General features: G+C 46.5%; 1 protein-coding gene across 15 annotated transcripts in view; it reads right to left on the reverse strand.

The window, feature by feature from the left end:
* Window positions 1-23,728, reverse strand: part of ABLIM1 (actin binding LIM protein 1) — a gene marked incomplete at both ends in the record, with an annotated part of 233,804 nt that overhangs the window by 21,848 nt on the left and 188,228 nt on the right. For 7 of the 15 annotated variants that reach the window (XM_080695096.1, XM_080695104.1, XM_080695100.1 and 4 more), the window contains 5 exons: window positions 3,696-3,825; window positions 4,312-4,347; window positions 8,744-8,899; window positions 9,962-10,039; window positions 22,725-22,783. In XM_080695096.1, the coding sequence (XP_080551222.1) occupies window positions 3,696-3,825; window positions 4,312-4,347; window positions 8,744-8,899; window positions 9,962-10,039; window positions 22,725-22,783 (459 nt within the window). Of the gene's footprint in view, window positions 1-1,610; window positions 1,728-3,695; window positions 3,826-4,311; window positions 4,348-8,743; window positions 8,900-9,961; window positions 10,040-16,404; window positions 16,453-19,702; window positions 19,787-22,724; window positions 22,784-23,728 lie in introns of all 15 variants that reach the window. The other 8 variants (XM_080695103.1, XM_080695106.1, XM_080695095.1 and 5 more) reach the window with 4 other exon arrangements.

Raw genomic sequence — 23,728 nt, forward strand, 5'->3', positions numbered from 1 at the left:
GCTCATGGCAAGTGGCATATGTCTTCAAGAACCACATCAGCTGTGTTATCTATGAAGCATGGAAAATGTTGTTAATGGCAGGTTTATTTTTATTTATTTATTTTTTTTTTTTTGGTGGTACTGGGGTTCCTGGAAGCCCTTCTACCTCCGGGCTACACTCCCAGACCTATTTTTACATTTTCATTTTTGGAAACAGGGTCTCCTAAGCCAGCGCACGCGGCTGGCTTCGAACCTGCGCGATCCTCCTGTCTCCGCCTCCTAAGCGCGGGGATTACAAGCGTGCGCCACCACGCCCGGCTTAATGGCAGGTTTATAAGATAACTGCACATTGACAAGTGCAGCCTGTCTAGGTTTTAGGACTCAGTTGCTCAGGAATCGAAGTGAGCCCACACAAAAGGCCTCGAGGACACTGACGACAAAGGTTCCGGAGACTCGAAGGTTTCAGCCACTCGACAGACGGGTCAGCGGTAGGAGCCCCTACAGAGCGTGGTCAGAACCTTCCGGAGCCGTTTCAGGTCCAGGGCAACCTCTGCACCTGCCTCCTCCTCCTCTCAACCCCCTCCACTGTTTTGTTGGTTAATTTGGTTCAAATTACAATCATGAAACCAGTGAGCATTCATGTGGGAGTGTATACTGATTAATCAATCAATTTATTTATTTATTTATTTTTGCAGTACTGGGGATGGAACCCAGGGTCATTCTACCTCCAAGCTACACTCTCAGCCTTATTTTTTTATTCTTTATTTTGAAACAAGGTCTCACTGAGTTGTAAAAGGCCTCACTAAATAGTAGCTGAGGATGTCTGTGAACCATGATCCTCCTGTCCCAGCCTCCCAAATGATGGGATTACGAGCGTGCGCCATCACGCTCGACTGTATACTGAATTTAAGTGATGGCTGGCGTAGCCTGTCCGGGGCTCCTGGCTCCCCTGACCCGTGGAGGAGCCCAGTAGAGGACTCTATTGAAGCGCAGGCAACAGTGAAGAAGCCGCGGGGGCAGCCGCAGAGGGGAGAGGAACAGGAAACAGAAGGCAGGGCCTCTGTCCTCCACCGCGTGGAGGACAGGACAGGTCAGGAAAGGTTGGAGGCAAAGCGCTCCGAGAGGCAGCTCAAAGTGAGAAAACTCTGGTTCCCTCACATCCTGTTAGGCTGCCCCCGAGTGCAAATAGGGTTTGATGGCTTACCGCTAGGTAAGGCAACTTTGGGGATATTTGTTACTAAACACCATTGTGGTTAGCTGAGACATATCACATAGTAAGCCCAAGAAAATACCCTGGGTATATATTATGTTTTGCTTTTGATGCACACAAAACCAAAATGATAATATATACATACATATATTTTCTAAGTGGTGGATGATAAGTCTAATGGTCTTAAAGATACGTCCTGCTTCTTCATCCCGAGTCTTAGAAATGGCACATCTCTCCAAGTGCGAGGAGCCACGCCAGTTCTAAGGCCACGGCTGGGGACAGTCATGACGCACGCGGGCATGCTGATGGTTCAGAAGCTCAGTGGCTGCTCTAACTCGTGGAGATGTCCTTTATTAGCCTTGCCAGGGTGCTAATAAATCTCCGCTACGCAGGTGGCGCCTGCAGAGGCCTGCCTCCTTACCTTTGACCTGGGGAAGGAAGTGGTGTCGGAAGGGGGGGTTGGGACGGGAGTCGCTGTGGGCGGAGCTGAAGCTGCTGGTGCGCAGGTGAGACCTCTGCACACCAGGAGACAAAAGCTCTGTGTGGCAGGGAGTCGGGACAGGGCAGGTGGAAACAGAAGAGAAGAACAGAAATTAACACCGCAGCAGGGGAGAAATCAAGAGCGTTAATCAGGAATCTGGAGGCGGAGGAAGGAACGGGTTACGAAGGCACCTGGGAAGGGGTAGGCGAGGTGGGGCGATGCTGCCCCTGGCAGGTGGGCACGGAGCGGCCCTCTGAGGATAAATGGCTTTGGTGAGAAGGAACATTCTCTGTGGGGCCAGGACTGGGCACCTCACGTAGCATCAACAATAGCTATTTATTAAGAAACACCTGACAAACCAGAGTCCCTGAAATGCGTGTAAAAAAATTAGTCATTTCAAGAAACTCGAAAAGTGCTTTTACATAAGGGTCACTTTTTTTTTGAAGCTGTAAAGTTATCACCTTAGAAGCTGCTTATATTCTTCCTACATAGAGTTCCCGAGTGGCAGAGTTACAGCAGATCTCGGCTATGTGCTCTGGAAGTAACGGGGACAGGAAACTTGGCATCTCAGAAGAATGGACCGTTAAAACCGAGCCCAGACCCTGGAGCTTAAATCGTCATCTGGCCTCAGAATTTATGGGGTGGATATTTTGGAATGTTCTGACAGTATGCTATTAGTTTGGCTTTAGGAGGGTAGGCCTCAAAAAGTCACTACAAAGTCTAGCACTGGACATCACAAATATATGTGATATATCAAGAAAAAAGAGAGGGCGAAGGTCCTGAAGGCTCCTGGCACCGGAGCCCCGCGTGGAGGAGATGGGAAGGTTTTAGGAACGGTGTCGCCCCATGCTACCATGGCCACACCACGGCTGGGTCTCGGTGGTCTCAGCACATGCACCTAGGCAGGGCGGCAGCCCACAGGACTTCTTAAGACCCAGACAGCAAAGATTCCAATCAAGACGCACGTCCGGGACAGGAATAAAATGAATGGTTATACATTGAAAGGAAAGGAATTTCCTGAAAACTTTCACTTAACATGATTCAGTTCATACTAAGTAAATCCATATAAGCCCAGAGATATGGATGTATAATTGAAGGACCCAATAGTCTGAGTCCTCTCTATGTATTAAATCTATGACTTGAAAGAGATTGTGCCTTTTTATTCAATCTGTTAATTTCCTTTGGTTTTATTTTCTTGTGTCTTTTATTAAGAAGTTAGCATTTCAGTAGGTTTGCGCTCATCAACCTGGCCAGACGCAAGGGGCTTAAAGTGAAGACTTTAGAGACGGCCACCATTGCCAGCACGTGTGTGTAGAGGCCAAAACCTTCCTTTGATGCTCAGGGAGGCTGGATCTGTGATGGGATATGTGCTTTTCTCTTACTGAGAAAAGCAAGACCCCACCAAGAGCCACAGGGACGAAATCCTCTGCAGATAAAGGCAAAACTAAAGTCTGCAACCATGTGACATGATCGCCGTGCTTCCGTGAGATTTCTGTAATCAAGTATGATTGAGAAATCTTGGGGTTGAAGGGATCTCAAAAGATACCTGGTACCAGGCCTCTTTCTAGAAAGTCCATCACCAAACATGCTTTGGGGCACTGTGTGCCTGGATAAGGGTGATATAAACGTGTCAGTAAATGACTACTATTTGATTTTAGATGATGACTAAAAATGAGCATATCAAGATGTTTTATTGTGGAGATCTTTTTTTTTTAAGTCTCAAAGTGATGAGAACCTCACTAAGTCTAAAACAAAAACAAAAAAAAACCTCCTTTGCTTCTAGCAGTTCGTTGGCAAATGTAATTTGCTAAATCGCAGTGAATTTATCCACAGAATGGCTGCTCTTCTAAGAAAAGCTATAACATGAAGTAAAGTTGGAAATCAGCTTTCATTTTGTCCTGGGAGAGGGGCAGACACATTCGGCAGTCAGATTTTTGGATACGTGATCAGTACTGGCAGTGGTAGGGGAAATCCCACACAGACAGTGTTTAACACAGAGTGGATGCTGGGAACAGGGGCCCTTACCAGGTCTGTGGAAGTGCTGGGGAGACCGCGAGGTGGTCGGAGTGTAGCTGTGGCGGCTGTACACAGGGGAGTTGATTGAGCCCTGGCTGGTGGACCGGTGGATCATCCGATCTCGAGCATCCTGGTAGCCCTGGAACCAAACAGGAGAAAGTATCAGCACAAAACACACCCAGACTGGAAGGATTTTCAAGTGAAACCCAGCCCACAAACGTCAAGGAAGAGCTAGCGTGCTGGCTAATTGTAGACCAGGGCAGAGCCCCCACCCCCAACTCCTACATTTTCCTACTGCTTACAGGTGCAGCTTACATCAGAGGCCACGTTCACTCCCTGGTTTCTGTTTAAGAAGAAATCTACTGCGGCCTTCTGATCTTGTCTTACACGTAAGTAATCCCTACATCCATCCCAATTTTATAGGTTTTCTGTCTTTTGTTATTTTTCAAAAGTTCCAGTCTAGGCAAGGGCCAAGCAACTCCCCAAACCCCGCCCACTCAAATGGCCCAGATCACCAAGTACTGTGTGCATGCATCACTCTGAAATAGACGGCAATGTGAGGCTGCGAATCATCTATACGCATATGTTGAGAAAATAAAAACAAAATGGCCAAAATGATACTTACTTCTGCTGATGGAGTAGGGGACAAGGTCCTTGGAGACTAGGACAAAAGAAGGGAATTCCAAGTCACAAGGTTTGTTAGCTCTTTACCAGTTTTAATGGGAACATTATCCCAAGTACATAACCCGGCACCTGTCACCTGTCTTATGATTTAGTAAGCGCATAGTGGGACCACTGGTAAATTCCAACAGAATTCCTGGAAGATTCTGGTGCACATTTATGCCCAAGGATCATAGTTTTAATAAACATGTTATTTAACATTATTGTTAATTTAATAAACATGCTAGTGCCGCAGGTGATCAAGCTAGACAAATTAGAATTAGTTTCTCTAACACATTTGAACGACGCTCATTTTTCTGCCACGAGTGACAACATGTAGGGAAACATGGCATTTTGTAAACATGGTTTTACCTAAACCTCAGCAGTCACAGTAAAACAGTTTGGCAGGACTGCTAGGACCAGACATGTGGAATCCCGTCCTGGCTGCCTCGCCAGTCTCACCGGCACACGGCTTCGGCTTCCATCCTACCTGAGGTCATGGACAGGCCAAGTCCTGGCTCACCTCAGGGCCTTTGCACTTGCGGTCTCTTCTGCCAACAGTACTCTTAACTAAGACACCTGCAGTGTTTAGTTCCGTCCCCATTTTTACAGAGGCCTCTGCTCAAATTCACCTTCATGCTGTACCTTCTGTGACTCTTCTATTTAAAGTAGCAAACCCGTCCCTAACACGTTTTTTTTTCGTTTGATTCATTTTTTCTGTCGGTACTACGTCCCTATAAAATTCTCCTATGTATCTGGTTATTACTTCCCACGAGATTGCCAGCTCCTTGAGGGCAAGGACTCTATTTACAGCTACGTATTCCCAGGAAGGAGAGTAGCTCTCGCTACATCTTAAGCACTCGATAAACACCTTCTGAATAAATGAAATGTTTACAATTAAAATGCAAAAAGCTTTTCAACTAGAAATAAGAATATGGAGCATTTCAGAGAACAGAGCCAGGGAGGATTCTCTTGGATTTAGACTTTGCCCCTCCCACCCCCCACTAACGGTAAGATGGAAGCCAGGTGAGGTGGCTGTGTGCCTCTGATCCCAGTATTTGGGAGAATGAGGCTGGAGGATCACAGGTTCTAGGCCAGTCTCAGCAATTCAGCGAGCCCTCAGCTATATAGTGAGATACTGTTCCAAAACAGAAGAGAAAATAGGGCTGGAGGTCTAGCTAAAAGGTAGGATGACCCTGGATACAGTCCCCAGTACCAAACCAACCAATGAACCAACCAGCCAGCCCAACTCCAGTAAGATGGCAGACTTTCTCCTACTTCAAGCTTCCCCAAGCCCCAAGGCTGTGTTTGCAGCTATGGTGCCTCTGGGCAAAGAACAGGAACCTGGTCTACTGCTAGAGTCTCCACTTGTGCCTTCTGAAGGTGTGAGTGGCTTTATGTTTATGAACTTTAAGTTTCCTTCCTTTGTGTTTCTAAAGTGGGAATCTATTTTTTTTTTTTTTTTTTTTTTGCGGTGCCAAGGATGGAACCCAGGGGCATTCTATCTCCGAGCTACATCCCCAGCCCTAATTTTAAGTCTTAAATTTTTTTTTTTTTTTTTTTTTTTGGTGGTACTGGGGTTCCAGGAAGATAGAATGCCCCTGGGTTCCATCCTTGGAAACCCTTCTACCTTCGGGCTACACTCCCAGAACTATTTTTATATTTTTTATTTGGAAATAGGGTCTCTTAAGCCAGCGCGGCTGGCTTCGAACCTGCGCGATCCTCCTGTCTCCGCCTCCCAAGCGCGGGGATTACAATGTGCGCCACCACACCCGGCTAGTCTTTTTAATTTTTGAAACAGGGTCTTACTGAGTTGTGAAAGGCCTCGCTAAGTAGCTAAGGCTGTCTGCAAACCGCCATGCTCAGGTCTCCACCTCCCGAATGCTGGGATTACAAGCGTGCACCTATACCCAGACTCTATGGATTCTTTAAAGGGAGTATTAACAGTTAATGAAATAAGTCATGGAATAGTTCATAATGTCTAGTCAGTTGCAAGATCCATGTGCTGGGGAGGAGTTCAGTAATCTCTCTGGTTCCTGCTCCAAGCCTCATCCTTCTTGTGGAGAGAAACCCACAGGCCTCCGGTCCAGGAGATGAGGGTACCAGGGCTGACCACCAGCCAGCCGGCATTTCTGATGAGCACTTGGGTGAAGTGCTGCTCTAATCGAACGATCTCGATCCTCATGTAAAACCTTTAGAGGTATTACTGTTCTCTACCTGGAGTTTACAGACAAGGAGGTTGGGATATGCATTGTTCTCAAAGTCAGTTAGTAAATACAGAGACTTTGTGTGTGTGTGTGTGTGTGTGTGTGTGTGTGTGTGGACAGCACTGGGGATTGAACCCAGGGCAGTGCACATTCTAGGCAAGCACTCTACCATTAGGCAGCCTCCCCAACCCAGTTCTCAATTTATTTTGTTTTATTTATTTATTTACTTATTTATTTATTTATTTTTGGTACTGGGGGTGCAACCCAGGGGTCTTCTACCTCCAGAGTATACCCCCAGACCTATTTTTATATTTTATTTGGAAAACAGGGTCTCACTAAGTTGCTGAGCTCACTAAGCTGCTGAGGCTGGCTTCGAACCTGTGCGATCCTCCTGTCTCAGCCTCCCAAGTACTGGGACTACAAGCGTGCGCCACCACATCCGACTCTCAATTTTATTTTGAGACAGGTCTTACTAAGTTGACCAGGCTGGCTTCAAATAAAGCCCCCTTGGTATCTGGGGTTACAGGTGTGTGTCACCACACCCAGTCAGAGTCTGGTTTTAAATACTGAAATTGTCACTCCAAAGCCCAAACCCTTCCATGCCTGATGTTCAAGTGCCCCAAATGGAGTTAGTGGGAAACACACACACACACACACACACACACACACACACACACACACACACACACACAACTCTGCTTCCCCTTGGTTGCATGACTTGAGCAATAGTAACTTCTAACTCACTTAGTTTAAGACCAGATACTGTGTACTTGTTTGGGGACCGATCCTTGCGCTGGATCCCCTATGAAACTGTCCTATGGATGGCAATTGACTAGCTCAGGCCAATCAACCTGCATTTGAGTGGCCACTGGTGCAATATGGAAAAGCAACCACTAGATGGCACTATGTGAAAATGAATTTTACTTCCTTAATGGACCATTTCAACACAGAGCTATGCTCTGGAATAAAACCCCAATTAGAAAATAAACCAAAGGACTGTTATATAATCCTAATATAATTAATAAATATCACTACATGTTTATGCCCTTTCTTTATCCCATTTAAGCCTGAAAGCACTGTGTCATTTTCTACTCTGGCTTAACCTCGGCTGAATGGCTGAGTCCACTCCACCCCTTGGGCAACATTCCTTTCAATGGACTCAACATTCTAAAACCAGGCCTGGTGGCCCAGGCCTGTAATCATAGTACTTGGGAAGCTGAGACAGGAAGAGCACAGGTTCAAGTACGACCTCAGCAACCTAGTGAGACCCTGTTTCCAAACAAAAAATGAAAAAGGCTGGGGGTGTAGCTCAGAGGTAGAAGGCTCCCAGTACTACCACCAGCACCCCCAAAAAAGAAAAAAAAATGGCACCCAAAAATGAAAATAGTAGAGAAGGTTGAAGAGGCCAGGGAAACAGACCAGAGGCAGGAGCCCAAGGGTGGAGAGGCTCTGGTCCAGCAGTGGGATGGGCTGGCTGAGCACCTGTAAGCCCGAGAAGACGGATAAGGACTCCAGTGGCCGCCCTTTGCTGGACATTTGCAAGCCTGGCCCTCTGCTAATGCTTTACACTAATTCGTTTATTAATCCTCACTAGCCCCTGTGAGGTACAGTGTATCACTATCCTTTCTATCTTGCAGGTGAGGAGCATAGGATCAGAATGGGATGTCACACAGGGAAGTCAGACACCAGAGCATGGTGACGCTGGAGTGAGCCCAGGGGATTTGATTCCAGACTCCCGCTCATCCACAGAGCTAGACCGTCACCCTCTTCTCTCTACCTGTTCTTTTCTTGCATGTTCAACTATGTTAAGATGCTGAAAACTGTAGCTACCAAAATCTAGGGGGTGTGCTCTCTCTCCTCATGATCCCCATAGACATGCTTCCTGCTCATCTCAAGACCAAGAGCCCCAGGAGACCCTCCTTCCCTCCCCCAGGCCCCGCAGCCTCCATTGGACACCTGGCTCCATTACCCCACGGCCTGACTCGTACCTCACTATTTTATGTGCAGTCAGCGTCTCCCCCAGCTCTCTGTCACCTCCCTTCAGGCAGGGATTACAAGACAGAGTTTTATAATGGCCTCGAAGCACCCAGTAAGGAAATCGAAAGAGCGTCTAAATCCAAACTGCAGTGCTCGTATACGTGACTACAAAAAAAAAAAAAAAAAAAAAAAAAAAAAAAGCGACCGTGTTACCTCTCCAAGGCTCTGTCTCTCCTGCTTGTCATCATACCCCGAGGTGTAGAAAGGCTCGTAGGTAATAAGGTCTGGACGTTCGATATCATAAATGGCCTTGACTTTGGGGATGGCTGCGAGGTCCTTGTAATCCAGGATTTCGTTGTCTACTTTTGCCTGCCAAAGCAAACACAGAGAAAAATTAGGCTGCAAGCTATTTTCTTGAGAAAATACAGTCAGTTTATTGGATGTCTTGTTTAAAATGTGAAGACCTTTAAAATAAAACAAGCCCAAACACCTTGCTTAGCATGGCCAAGCACTTTAATAATTTTCCATTTACACCGTCTGTAAATCAGGCTTTTTTTTTTTAACCCACCAAAGCTTAGAAAATGCATGTGTAGAATTTATTAAATATAAAGATGTGTAAACCTTAAGGATATTTCCCTAAATGTATTACAGAGAAGGAAAAAAAATACTCAAAACAGATGGTCAAAAAAATTATCCCAGATTGCTAAAAACAAAAACTTTCTATTTAATAAACTAAATATTTAAGTATCTCTGTGTCAGAAGTTAAGAACACTCAGCAGCAGCAGTATAAAATGTATAGTTAATCCCCAAATATCTATAGCAAGTTAGGTGCAACAATTTTATAAGTTCAGGCTGGGGATGCAGCCCGGTGGTAGAGTGCTTGCCTTGTATGTGCGAGGCCCTAGGTTCAATTCCCAGCACCAGAGAAAAATATACTTTTATAAGTCCTGCATGATATTAAAGGTGTGTGTGTGTGTGTGTGTGTGTGTGTGTGTGTGTGTGTGTGTGGTGTGTTACTAGGAATTGAACCCAGGGGTAGTCTACCTTTGAGCCGCACTGCTTTTTTATTTTTTGTTTTGAAACAGAGTCTTGCTAGGTTGCTGAGAGTCCCCCTAAGTAGCTGAGGCTGACCTTGAACCTGCAATCCTCCTGTCTCAGCCTCCCAAGTACTGGGATGACAGGTGTGTGCCACCATGCCCGGCTACCCTAATGCATTTAACAGGTCACTGTTTAATCCAATGATCACATACAAGTTGAATTACCTGAAGGGACACATTACCAAGAAGGCTGATCTACAATAATAAAAATTGTATCTTGTAGCAAAAATAGAAATAGCTTTTAATTAGCTTATGTTTTGAATAATGTATCTGTTGTTCTGACCCTGGAACTTACCTGCCCCAGAAGTGTCCCTTCCCGGAGTCCCCTACTTACATAGATTGTGTGGGCCGGCGAGCCAGGGATGCTGGAGCCTGGTCTAGAATGAATACTTTCCGAGGATGTCCTGGTGGGCTGGAAAATACACAGTGACTTGTCAGGTTTCAGGCCATCACTTCAGAATCCCCACTGACCTGGTCCCCTGCGCGTCACTACAAACGGAGTGAACATAGAAGGAGAGTTCTGTGACCTCTGCGAACCAGGGGAAACACAGCCTTGAAGGAAAGGTCCCTGGACGCTACTGCACGATCAGACTCCAAGATGCATCTGGGCTGTCTTGGTCCCCTGCTCTCCTGGCTTTGCTCTGCCTGCGGAGTGCATCTCTGCATCGTCCACAGCTTCTCCCCCTCTCCAAGGCCACATTCCAGAGCCAGGCAGCCCTCTGCTGCGGGGGCTTCTGCCACGGGCTCCCCTGTGGGCGTCCTGCCTTCTTCAAGTCCACTTGGCACCCCACGGGATCTTTCACAAGAGGATTTTTAAGAGCATAATTTGGATTGTGGACAACCTGCTTTTGACTTTAGCATCAACTCAGATTAAAATCTCAAGTCCTGGGCCTCGGGATCCTGCCCCTGCCTTCTCCCCAGGCCTCACCCACCACCACTCACAGACCCAGGGGCATGCCCCGCCTCGGGCTCCTACCCTGATTCAGGGCTCACTCCTGATTCTGTGTGGTTGATTGCGTTCCCTCCCTCCATCTTGGCTTACATATCAGCTCCTCAGAGAGGTCCTCCCTGATTTTCAATCCAGCCTTCCCTTGGCCATTGTCTCTCATGGTGTCAGTCTTGCTTATGCAAATAAAAATTCATAAAGGTGCATGGACACATGGACCTCCTCCTCGACTTTGGTCCTGATGTCCACCTGCATGGAGCTATCACCACTGCATACACCCAGTGCTTTGTACAGGTATACAGAAGGCATAAATACGTGTGGGGTGAGTGAGCCAGGGTTTAATTTGTAACCAAATACTCACTTTCTTTGCATACACTTGACTCGTGTCTTATATGATTTGGGCTTAAGCACACGCAGAGTCCTGAGGTAAGGTTGGTGGTCAGCCCCCGGGAAGGGGCAAGAAACTAGACCCCAGAATACACACTGGGAGACCCCAAAAGTGAGTACTGGTTATCTGGGCAAGGTGGGAGGGAAATTTACAAGCTAGAATCAACTGCCTCCCGTCTCTGCTTGCCACGTTCTGGAAAGTTCTGCACAAAACCAATGGCCTCATCTTGAGCGACTTCCTTACTTCTGTGTAGCTACTTCCCAGAGAGGATAATTTATGAGTCCACAACAAGGAGGGAACTTTTTCCTCTTCAGTGCTGTTCCTACTGACATGTGATACCTTCAACGTGAGTGTAACGAGCTGAAAGAACTCCTAGCGGCAGGGGCGCGGTGTCTATGAGCAGTTCACATCTGGAACAAGGACTACAAACACATCTGGCACATTTAAGGCAGGTGTTGGTCAGACTCACTCTTAAAGCCAGTATTTGCTCCAGGGCTGTCCTGGGCCGGCGTGTCTGCCTTCTCTGAGATGGTGGTTGAGAATTCACACTACTCCCAGCCTGGCTCATCCCTTTCTGGGTGCCCACCCCAAAGACCCGCCATGTATGAACAATTGTGACTGGAATTATAATCTTCCAATTGTGAACGGAGTTATAATTTTCCAATCACAGGCAAATCTCAGGATCAGAAAATCTCACTGAACCTGACTATGGTAGAAAAAAAAAAAAGAATTCATCTAACAATACTCAGAAAAAGTTTGGCTTCTAGATCCCTTTCCCAGTGAAAATACAGAGGTGGCATGACTCAGATGTAGTCTTCCTTTAAAAAGAGATGACATCTCCTCCCACGGTCGCAGCAACATCTGTCTCTGGGGGATGATTTTAAAATACAGGTAGTCTTTAAGCTTCAAGTGGCCGGGAGCTAACATTTGTCAAACTCGATATCGAAATGAAACCTCCGTAGCAGCAACTTGAAAACATGTGTAACAGCTGCTGTTGATTGCTGCTTACTCTAAGCCAGGCTCCTGGCAGTGAACCTGCTCGACAGCTCCACGGCTATTTGCATGGCTCTCGACCCCATTTTAAAGCTGACAAAGTAGTAAAACTGATCCAAGCTATGGGGTTAGGAAAGGGAGGAGTCAGGCTCTGAGATGCTTGAGGTACAAAGCACTTAATCCCCGCACTTGACCCTCGTCTTTGTTGTAAGATAAATGCGCTCATTTACTCCCCCCGCCCCCCCGTGACGTGGCTCTGGGACAGAGAGGATGAAGGTGACAGGAGCATCCTGAGATCAGTAGTGAATATGAATGAGTGCTAAACGAAAATACTCCCACTGCGCACGCTCCACAGGACTCCCGCCCAAGCTCCTGGGGGAGGGTGGGATTGGACGGGGTGTGCCGCAGGAGGTGGTGTGTCTTCAGCTACAGGGGCTGCTGGGACGAGGGCCTGCGTTCCCCCCAACAAGCATCTGGGGCATTGTGTGAAGGGCAAAGTACACACCAGAGCTTGGGGGCCCGTGTACGTCACTCGTGCCTGTTCTTGCCACAAGTGGGGCGGGGATGCTTTCTGCATTTCCCATAATGATGCACCTGAGGATGGCTCTCCAGGGCTCGGTTTGTCTGTACTGCTCACACCCACAGGAACAGGGTTGAAGACTAACCCAGGCACACGTAGAGAAGAGCCCCTCATTCTCTCTCCAGGGAGAAGGACTCCCCGGAACACCCACTGCTGCCCGTTCCTCCCTCCCTCCCTCCTAGCCTGGACTGGCAGATCTGGTGGGCGACGCGGGCTTTCTTCGAAGGATTGGCTTTGTTTGTTTGAAGTATCAAGTACTGTTGCACTAAAGGTTTTAGGGTTTATTCAACAACTCGAATGTCTGTCAAATCCCACTCCAGTCTTTCAAGCTTTTCAGATGGAAACCACCTTCAGCGGGCACACATCTGCCTTTGAGTTCTTTGATTCTGAAATTAACGCTTCTGTCTGTATATTCAGACAGATTTCAAAGCCGAGTCAGCTGGTCACCAGATCCGCGGAGGCTCTTCTTAGAAGGAGGCTCTGCCACTTGTACCTTCAGGGAGTGGGATGTCATGTGGGGAATTCTCAAGGTATGTGGAGGTTCCCACACTGCCCTTTCTTGCACTGGACCTAACACCCACCACTGTTCACTCTTGCTTCATTCTGACCATCTGACCTTGCTATACAGGTTACTGCCATACGCCCCCATTTTATGGGCTGAGCTGTATTCGTGTTTGTCTATTTCCTTGCAACTGCCCTTCTCTGTCTTCCATTACCAAAATAATGTCTGGAAAACACAACTATGAGTAGGTAATACAGCCGGGACAAAGACTAGCTTTGGAGTCAAGGGCCTCAGTTCAAAATCAGGCTCTACTAATTGTGTGACATTGTGAAAAATTTTTTCTTTTTTGCTTTTGTCTTCTAACTTTCTTGAGTTTCACCTTCTCCATTTACAAAATAGGGAGAGAATACTAACAACAACTATTTCCTAGGGTTCAATGAGATAATACATGTAAAGCTAATGCTCTTAGCACTTGGCCAGGCATGAGGCACATGGCCAGCCTTTTCCACACAACTGGCATTAGACCGGGTTTCTTAGCCGGTAGTGTTATAATGAAAGGCAGCGCGGCCTGTGTTTTGCTGCTTGGGATAGAATATTCTTTTCAAGCATGAGCTGTACAGATCAGGCTATCTGTAACTCTCTATGTTGCCATTTGGACTCCTTCCCACCAGAAGTCAAGTATATTGCCACTTGTCACGGCCTATGGGTTGCAGTCCTTCCCCTCCTTGAGAGCGCACGGAGTAGTCCTGAGAGCCCCGCAGACATGGACTTCCTGCCCGCCTCTCCACTGCAGTAATAAATGCCTTCCGCGTGCTGGATGGCAGTGGCCTTGCACAGGCCTGTCAGGTCAACCGGGACAGCCCTGGTCTGCTGCCTCTTGAACCGTGCTCCAGGCTTAAACACACACACACACACACACACACACACACACACACACACACACACAGCTTGCTTTTGGCCACAGTCCCTAGTGGCCATCAAAGGGTATTTGCTCAGCCAGAAGAGGCTAAAGGTCTTGTCTTTCTGAAAATAATAAAATTAACTTTAAAAAAAAATGGAACAGTTTTAAATTCCTAAGTTGCTAAGGGTTGAGCAAACGTTAACCGCTGCTAAGTTGTTGAGGGTTTCCTTAAGTTGCTGAGGCTGGTGATCCTGAGATCCTCCTGTCTCAACCTCCCAAGTACTAGGATTACAGCAATTTAGGAAGACCCTGATTCAAAAATAAAAAATAAAATAAATAAAAGAAAAATAATAAATAATAAAAATAAAAAATAAATAATAAAATAGAGATAAAGGTGTATCTCAGAGATGGAAAATCCTCAATACCAAAAAAAAATACCAAACTGAATAATTACCTTTGATTGGAATTTTGATCTTAAATATTTTGAATTTTATAATCAATATGAAAGATCTAGAAATCTAAATATGCTGAATTTTAAGTTCATATCTGATTTATTATCCAAAAAGCTCTTCTCCCCTATTGGATACACATAACTTGCTGCTTATACTGCATACAAACTCATCTCAGCTCTGAAGCATGGAGCTGGCTGCTGTCTGGCTCTTTCAGATCCAGTGACTACTTTTTCATGACTCATCTAACTCATGTCACTTCCCTGGGCGCAGCTAAATTTTGCAGATGATCTGCGTTTCTACGACTGATGCTTATGTGAAACAATTTAACCTAAATTGCCATTTCAACCCATTCACATATCCAGGGTAGCTGTGACCCAGTAATTATGAATAAAATTCATGAGCTCGATGGTTCTGGAAGTGTCTACAAGAACTGTGAACATAATCACTCTTGTCTATAGCATAAATCTATAACATGTATGAAGGTGACTTCAAATATTATGTCCAACAGTTGCCCGCTTCTATTCTACAGAGAAAAAGGAACAGCCAGGCTTAACAGCTCTGATAAAGCTGTTAAAAGCAAATGCAATTGGCTCGCTTTTCTTGAAGCGCTTTTTCCTTGTAGAAACTACAACAACTAGAAAGTGCAGTTGGACAAATTCTGTTATTTCTTTTGATGCCATCTTTGGCAACAAAAATAAGAAAAGGTAGGCTGGGAGTAAGATGAAGAGGGCGAGGTAGGTAGAGAAAGGATTTATTTTATTTTATTTTTTTTTGTTAGTACTAAAGATGGAACCCAGGGCCTTCTAACTCTGGACTACACTCCCAGACCTATTTTTATATTTTATTTGGAAACAGGGTCTCAATAAGTTGCTGAGAGCCTCACTGAGAGGCTGGCTTCAAACCTGTGCGATCCTTCTGTCTCAGCCTCCCAAGCGCAGGGATTACAAGTGTGCGCTACCATGCCCAGCATAGAGAAAGGATTATATAATCCGGCACAATGGCCCACACCTGTATTCCCAATACTTGGGAGGCTTAGACAGGAAGGTCACAGGTTAGAGGCCAGCTAGACCCTGTCTCGAAACAAAAAATAAAAAAAGGCTGAAGGTGTAGCTCAGAGGTAGAACGCCCCTGGATGATTCAATCCCCAGTACCAAAAGTGTGGGGTGTGGGGTGTGTGTGTGTGTGTGTGTGTGTGTGTGTGTGTGTGTGATGCATGGCTGTGATCACTCACGGTATTTTCCATAAGGTTAGGTAAGTAGTTTAGCCCTTATTTTGGCAAAAGGATAAAAGGAGCTTTCCCTAAGCACCTTCTAGTTGCACAGAGCTGACCTCTCAGGAAGAAGGGTCCATTAGCTCAAGATTTAGTTCCCTAGCACACCTTCCCATTTGGCTTTCATTTCAACAAGGTCTTTATTTTCCTTAAAAAAAAAAAAACAGCAACAAAGAGAGACCTCACTGTCAGGCTAGTGGGGAGAAATGTCATTTCATCACTAGTAAGTAGTGAGGTGCGTGAAAGGCACACCTTTTTGTTTGCTCCAAGAGCTCATTTAAAGTCCTCTCACCACCCTTCAGCTGGTCCTTCTTCCTACGCTCTGACTCTGTCCATTTGCTGACCATTCGGGGCGCTCCCATGGGAAGATGGACCGAATCCTTTAATGTTTTCACCCAGCCTCCTCAAAGAGACCATTCAACACACTTACCAGACTCGGCCTGTTGAGTCAGTGTAGAAATGGCATTTTCAGTCCACTTTAGCTATGGGCCACCACGCACAGGGGCCCCGGGACAGCGCAGGAAGGCTCTGTGCTGCCTCTGCCCGCCCTCCGACACCGTAACTACCAACTACTCCCATCTAGTCTACATTCATCTGAAGCCATGCTCTAAGACGTCTAAGAGGCGAGACAGCTACAGGCAACGCGCAACCAGATCAGGATGATCTTAGGAGCATCTGCAGGGCCACTACGCTAGGAGCTGGCTGACATCTCAGACCCAGTACTTATACCAGATGTGGACAGTACCTGCCTTGGGTTTGTATTGGCCTTCCCCAGACAAGGTGGTGCTAAGAGCTGCAGAAGAAGGAATACTTTAAAATCTGCACACATCCAACATAAAGGAAGGGGGACGCCAACTCCTTTGGAAAAGGGACTTTGTGGTTGGAGAGGAAGCAGGATGGGGCTCCGGACCACACCCGTCCACTGAAGGCAGCTCTGCAAATGCCACTGGCCTTTATGATGGCTCGGAGGCCTGGCTGTTTCCCCTTTATGCATCTTAACACCTCCACATCTGCCTGCTACACTGTAGACGGTTTGAAGAGGACACAATCTCCAAAGTGGATATGGAGAACAAGGCCACAGGTGCTGTAGCGACAGTTGTGAGACAGCATTGATTCACATCGCTTCTGTGTCCTGCACAGATATAAAGCCTCTAACCCAGCTCCTTTAAAACACAGGCACATGGTATTTGGTTGTAGATTTGCAAGAACACACACTACATCAGGTGAATGTTAGTTTCAAAAGGAATGAAAAAAACCCATGCCCATTTTACAGGTCAGTGAGTTCATGCTTTAGCCTTCAAAGTTCAGCGGAGACATTACTTTTTAGACTGGTAGTAGGTGACCCATTTGCGGTTACTACAAACTTGGTCCTGAGAATAGCACGTGCTTTGCCTCTGAGGAATTAGAAATGCTCAGTCCTGACTTTTACCTACAGACAAAAGTCATTGCTATCCACATAAAACCCTGCCAGGTAAGCAAAGCCAGAATGAATTTCTTCTTAGTTAACTCAATTTCTCTCTTTTTCTTTTGTCTGTGATTTGGAGAAAAGGCAGGAGTGGTTTCTGGATGTAAATAATAAAATGCTTTCCTTCCATAAAGTAAACTTTCCTTGGCTAGAAACCCAGGACTTATTTCTGGGGCACAGAGTACTGGCTGTTCCTGCAGGCGGTGCAGTAAGTTCATCTCATAACTAAAGGTACTTAATTTTATGGGGTGCAAATGAGCTGCTGCGTAGGTCCCTTGAAAGATCAAAACATCTGTGACTGGAGAGAGGGCATCACGTTTTCAGGCTTCTTAAAGGTCCTGGTGAGCTGTCCCTGCCACCAGTGGGGATGGGAGGCTCCAGGTTCCAAGCTGTTTACAACTTTCTGTGATGGCGCTAAAGTTGACTTCACTGATATTTACGGCTGGATAATAGGAATCAGATGTCCTTTTTGAACAACAGGACAGGAAGAGAGTAGTTATTAAAAACAGATTCTCTCTTTCTTGCCCCCTCCTTCCAATCTCCTAAACTTAAGGGTCTGGAGCAAATCAAAAGGTATTTTCACACTTGATGATGGTATATTTCTTCAAGTTAGGAAAATGCATCACTCTGGTTATAGTCTTATGCCAACGCAATTTGACACTAATTGAATTAAGAGTACACTATTGGAAAAAAAGAAAAAGCTATTGAAAAAGCAACTTCCTGCCAAAAAGAGGCGCTGGTTCTGAGCAGCACTTAATCCTCAGCTGCTCCGTGTTCATTTGCTCTACGTGGGGATGTTGCCATGACGCCGAGCTTTAAAGCAGAATGAAGAGCCCATGTGAATCCACGCTGGAGTGTAACCCAGCACCGTGGGTCCACACAGGTCCCCAAGAATGCTGCATGTGTCCTGTGCAGCCTTGGGCATGCTGACCCATCTGTTCTGCTTCATTTCACAGGTAGAGAAACTTAGGAGAATCACCTCTGAACGTTTTCCCCATTCTAAAATTCTATACACGCATCTTTCAAATCATTTAAAGAATGAACATGAACTATTTTTGTGTGGTAATGGAGATGGAACCCAGAGGCATTCTACCTCTGAGCTACACCCCTAGTCCTGTTTTTTAAAATTTATTATGAAACAGAGTCTCACTAGGTTGTGGAGAGCCTCGCTAAGTTGCTGAGCTTGGCCAAGAACCTGCAATCCTTCCCGTCTCAGCCTCCTAAGTACTGGGATTACAGGTGTGTGCCATCATGCCTGGCTGAGGTGAACTTTTTTTGTGTGTGGTACTGGGGTTCCTGGAAACCCTTCTACCTCCAGGCTACACTCCCAGACTTATTCTTATACTTTTAAGATTTGGAAACAGGGTCTCTTAAGCCAACGCGGCTGGCTTCAAACCTGCGCGATCCTCCTGTCTCCACCTCCCAAGAGCGGGGATTACAAGTGTGCGCCACCACGCCTGGCAGGGTGAACTTTTAATACAGTTCAGTGGAAAGTCAAACTCTTCTCCTCCTAACTGCTGAGCTAGGGGTGGGGGGTGGGGGTCACAGAAACCCACCCAGACAGAGGTGCAGCGTGAGTCCTGACCTGTCAGCAGAACTGCAAAATGTGTCTCCTCGGGGCCAGCACGGGAAGGTGAAGTCACTGCAGTGAACCGGTCCCAGCTCCCACTGATGCCTCAGGGGCCCTAAAAATGAGGAAGTCCGGCCATAGGACATCAACTTCTGCCTGGCCGCTCCTGGGGCACGTTGCCAAGTCCCCTGGGCAGGTGCTGCACTCAGGGGTCCCGTGGAGAGGCCCCCCGCACGTGAGCTCTCCTCTCCCTGGTGTTCTCTCTCACTGTTCCCTTTGAGTAGAGCAAAAAGAACATGATTTGTGGGCTCACAGCAGCCTGAGGTCCCATCACAGCTCTCCTACTCTCAGCCAAGTGGCTTGGGAGAGTTACCTAAGTATCATAGGCTCGGTCTCAGTCTCCCCGTCTGTGGAATGGGAATGAGACCAGGTACTTCACAGCTAGGAGAGCAAAGGAGAGGGCAGGAGACCCCCACCCCAGCCGCTGCAAAGTGAGTGCTGCTCCTACGTGTCTTCTTTCTTCCTTCATAAGCTTTTCTTGAGCCAAAAGAAAACTTGGGCCAGCCTCCAAACTCCAACCCAATAATCCTGTCTCTCTAGCAGCATCCCTGGAGACCTGGCCCTCGTCTGACATTCCAAGAATGGGGCCGTGCCCTGTGATGTGCTCCTGTCCCACTCCACCATTACTTGCTTTGCTCCCTGATAAGCTAGACACGCAGCAGCCAGGTCAGCACGCTACCTGGGCGCCCGGCAAGGATTTGTCTAATGAACAGGCATGGGAAGGCGGGAGCAACCGGCAGCTCTCTGGTTGCCGGCTTTACTCAAGACACTGTGGTCACCACTGCTCTGAAGGGAAACGTTCATCAGAGAAGAAACAGTTGAGTGGGAGTGTGTGCTCACTGTGGGGTGAGGAAAGCGCAGCGCTGCGGGAGGCGGAGCAGTTACGTGTGGTAAGCAGCCGCGGGAGGGAAGCGACACACACACAGGGCCAGCGGACCCTGCGCCAACCTGCAGAGGCGGGGCCCGTCCTGTGCGCCGGATCAGACTTTTGGGGTAAAAGAAATCGGATGAAGAGCGATGGAAGTTTGGAGGCTGCCATAGAAAGAAAGAGAAGAGTCAACAGAACCTCCTCACTCAGAAACACCAACACATATAAAGCCGGAGGGATACAGATTTGACTTGTAAACACCAAGTGACATCACTTTGGCTGATGTCACTCTTTGGGGGTCAATCTGGGGCCCCTGTTAAAGGACCGTATGAACTGGTCTTCAGATGACGATGTATGTATATACATTCCAAACCTGCCTGAATCCTTTCCGTGTGTCCTGGCTCAGACATACTTGGAGTAGAGGAAAACTCAGGAGACCACGGAGAGGCGTTCTGAAGAATCTGTTGTTACTAACGCCCTTGAGTTCTTAAATACCAGGAATGTGAATTACTCAGTGGGTTGCTGAAAGATCCCTAAAACATTTTCATGTTGCCATGGTAACTGCTGTACTGGGACACCCGGTGGGTGAGAGGTCTAGAAATCTTGGCTGAAGATTTGTGATGTGTAGACACACCCTCAAGAGAGCGTAAGATTGATTCTTCTCTTCAGAACCGAATCCCCTCTCAACCTCACCAGCATCAGGCTGAAGTCCGACTTCTCCGGGCACACGGGGGCCTCTTCCCCCTGCAGTCTGCCTTCCTCTTTACCAGCGGGCTTCCCCCAGACAGCTGGAGGGTTGAGCTGGCCTCCCAAGCAGTAGATGTGTTGTTGAGCTCTGGAATTCTCTGGAAAGCTCAATGCAGGAACAAAACAAGTTCCTCTTGGCCAAAATAAAAGTATTTCACTAGCTGTTTTTATAGGCTTCTCCCGAGAGTTCCATCAAGATGTGATCAAGAGTATCGACTATTTTCCCCTTCCTAGTCATTTTAGGAACATGATTTGTAGACTCAAGCTGTCCTTACTGAGGAAAGATGCACAGGTCCCTTGGTCTGGGCTCATTAGCATCCTTCTATTTTCCATCCCCCAAAGACTCCATCAGGGATAAAGCAAAGATGATTATTAGAATCGCCAAGGCAACATTGCTGAGAGGGTGCAGACCTCTAGCTGCTTGGGTGGTCTCTGGGCAGCAGCCCTAAGCTGTGCTGTGAATTTTACATTCTTAGGGCAAAAGTGATGAAAAGTACTATCTTTATTATTCTCGCATTTTATAAAGATAACTCATTTCCCGAGCATACATGGTTCCTCAAAATTCCCAGTCTGGCTGAATGGCTGATGGACTTCAAGAGCGATATGTGTGCTCAGGTCGAAGCTGTTTCTCAGAAGCAGAGAGCGGACCCTCCCAATAGTGGCGGGCAAATTCCTCTCCTGGTAATCTTTAACTTTATTGAGTTATTCTGAAAAAAAAATAAGTGTTCTTTTTTTCATCTCGACTTAAAGTTTGCTCATAATAATTATACATTCTAAGATAACTGCTTTTGTTTAGGGTTCCTGGCAAGGGATGAATTTCCATGACAGCTGGCAAAATGTCTCTATTTGATAAATAGATGCCAGTTGCGGAGAAAAAGAAAAAAAAAAGAAAGAAAAAGTCTCTGTGTATATACATATTTCAATGAAGGGAATAAAAGAAGGCACTAGGAAATAAGAGTTGCAAATCTGATGGACGAGGTGGTGCACACCCGTCTTCCCAGTAGTAGGAAGGCTGAGACAGGCGCATTGCAGGTTCGAGGCCAGCCTCAGCAACTTAGTGAGACCCTGTTTCAAAAATAAAACAAGGCTGGGCGTGGTGGCGCATGCTTGTAATCCCAGCATTTGGGAGGCAGAGACTGGAGGATTGTGGATCGCGGACAGCCTCAGCTACTTAGTGAGGCCCTTCGTAACTCAGTGAGACCCTGTTTCAAAAAATAAAAAGATTTTAAAAATAGGACTGGAGGTGTAGTTCGGAGGTACAATGCCCTTGGGTTCCATCCCTAGTACTGCAAACAAAATAACAACAAAATACAAAGTGTTAGGGGCTATAGCTGTATAGCTTAGAGGTGGAATATTCCTAGGTTCAATCTCTAGTACCAACCAACCAACCAACCAACCAAGAGTGGCAGTTCCTGGGGTGGAAGGCTAAGGGATCTGAAAAATCTCATAATTGTATCTCAGAAACCGATTCCCTCATAAGCCACCATCAGCAACCAGGTCTGATTAATGGACTGTTGTTGAAATCACATGTGTCCCATACATACATGCCTGCTAGGGGCAGGTCAAGAATATATCATTCCATATACTAGTCAGCCTCAAAATAAATTCGGACCATTCTTTTCCCCTTTGAGAGAGCAACTGGAGTGATATCAAACTCCAGTTTTCCACAGTACCACTAAGTTAGCTAAACCAAGGGACTGGGGTTCAGTGTGATGAATGCTCTGGATAAACCTTCACAGACCAGGACTTCTGAACAGGATCCAGGTTCCAATCACAACCTCAGAACGGTAAAGCTCTTTGCTTCTGAAATAGATGGGATAATCGCCATCTGGAGGTGTTCTGAGTTTCGGCCAATTAACCTGTCTGGGCTCATCATTATTTCCCCCCGAGGCTTTCTCTGACAAGCCGTGCCCTCTCACTGGAGACTGCTCGGCTCAATCTGGATTGGGGCGTTCGGGACTCAGACCTGAGCAGCAGATGCAGGCCCTGGGCTGAAGAGGTACATCAGGACTAAGTATAAAAACGTCAGGCAAGACGGCCGCCAGATGTGGAACGCAGAACTCGGTGAATCACTGCTCCCCATCTGTGTTGACTTTTCCCTTGAACGCTTTCCCAAGAGGCTGACTAGCAAGGCTGGCTTTGTCCAACACAAGCATTTGGAATAAAAACCACAACAATAAACTTAAGGTGGGAAGGAACCCCCTTAGCTAGCCAAATGATCTTTGAACTTGGTTTGCTATGAGAAAAAAAGTCAATAAAAAGTAATTTCACCCCAACCCCAGCCCCCAGGATTAGCCTCTGTGAGGCTTGTGGTATACACGTGCGCCTGGCCTTGGGTTCTACTTGTCTCCTTACCCGCAGCTTTTCTTCCGTCTTGGTGGATTGCTTACAGTCGGGATGCCAAACGGTGGAACCTAGAAAGACACAAGTCACTGCTAAGAGCAAAGGACGTGGAGAAGCCAGAGTCCCTGCAGAATTTCCTAGAGCGGCCTCTTGTCCTCTTACCCCATGGGAGGAAAGTGTTAAAGGCCCACGCCCAAGTGGCTTAGGACCCCGAGACCAAACTCCAAACCTTCCATGAGTTTTCTCATCTGGCTGGAGCGTGTTTCATAAAGGGACTATCAACTGGGCACAGGATAATTAAGAGCTAAGAGATATTTAGCTCTTGACCAGGTCTTTTTATTTCCGTGTGTGTGTGTGTGTGTGTGTGTGTGTGTGTGTGTGTGTGTGAATGTAGTACTGGGGATGGAACCCAGGGGCATTCTACCTCTGAGCTATACCCCCAGTCCTATTTTATTTTTTGAAATAGGATCTCACCAAGTTGCTGAAGGTCCTGCTAAGTTGCTGAGGCTGGTCTCCAACCTACAATTCTCCTGTCTTAGCCTCCCAAGTACTGGGATTACAGGCATGTGCCACCACGCCTGGCTTAATTTTTTCTTTTTAGACAATATTATTATCTTTTAAAAGTAATGTCTGGGTGCTTGCTACAAACTGCATTTAATTTCATAAATATAAGCCCTGTTTGATAATGACATCAAAACAACCAAGCAATTTAGGTGAAGGAAATAAAGTCAAATTAGGCAGTGTGGAATCAGAAGTAAAACTTTCTGAATGTGTCATGGATCCAATTCTATAATCGCTTACAATGACATGGGAAATTAAATAAACAACTGGTATCCAGAGAGAAACATACCAAGAGCTGTGCACATGTTATGTTTCTATCTCTCCGAAACTCATTATGATATATAATTACAATGCACCCACAGAAGTATATTTTTAAAAAAGAATGGTCAAAATTAAATTATAAATTCTTCAACTTCTTAATAAACTAAAAAAACAGCTTTGCTTCTAAATCAGTC

The sequence above is a fragment of the Muscardinus avellanarius genome (genome assembly GCF_963383645.1).
Source record: "Muscardinus avellanarius genome assembly, chromosome: 4".
Classification (NCBI taxonomy): Eukaryota; Metazoa; Chordata; class Mammalia; order Rodentia; family Gliridae; genus Muscardinus; species Muscardinus avellanarius.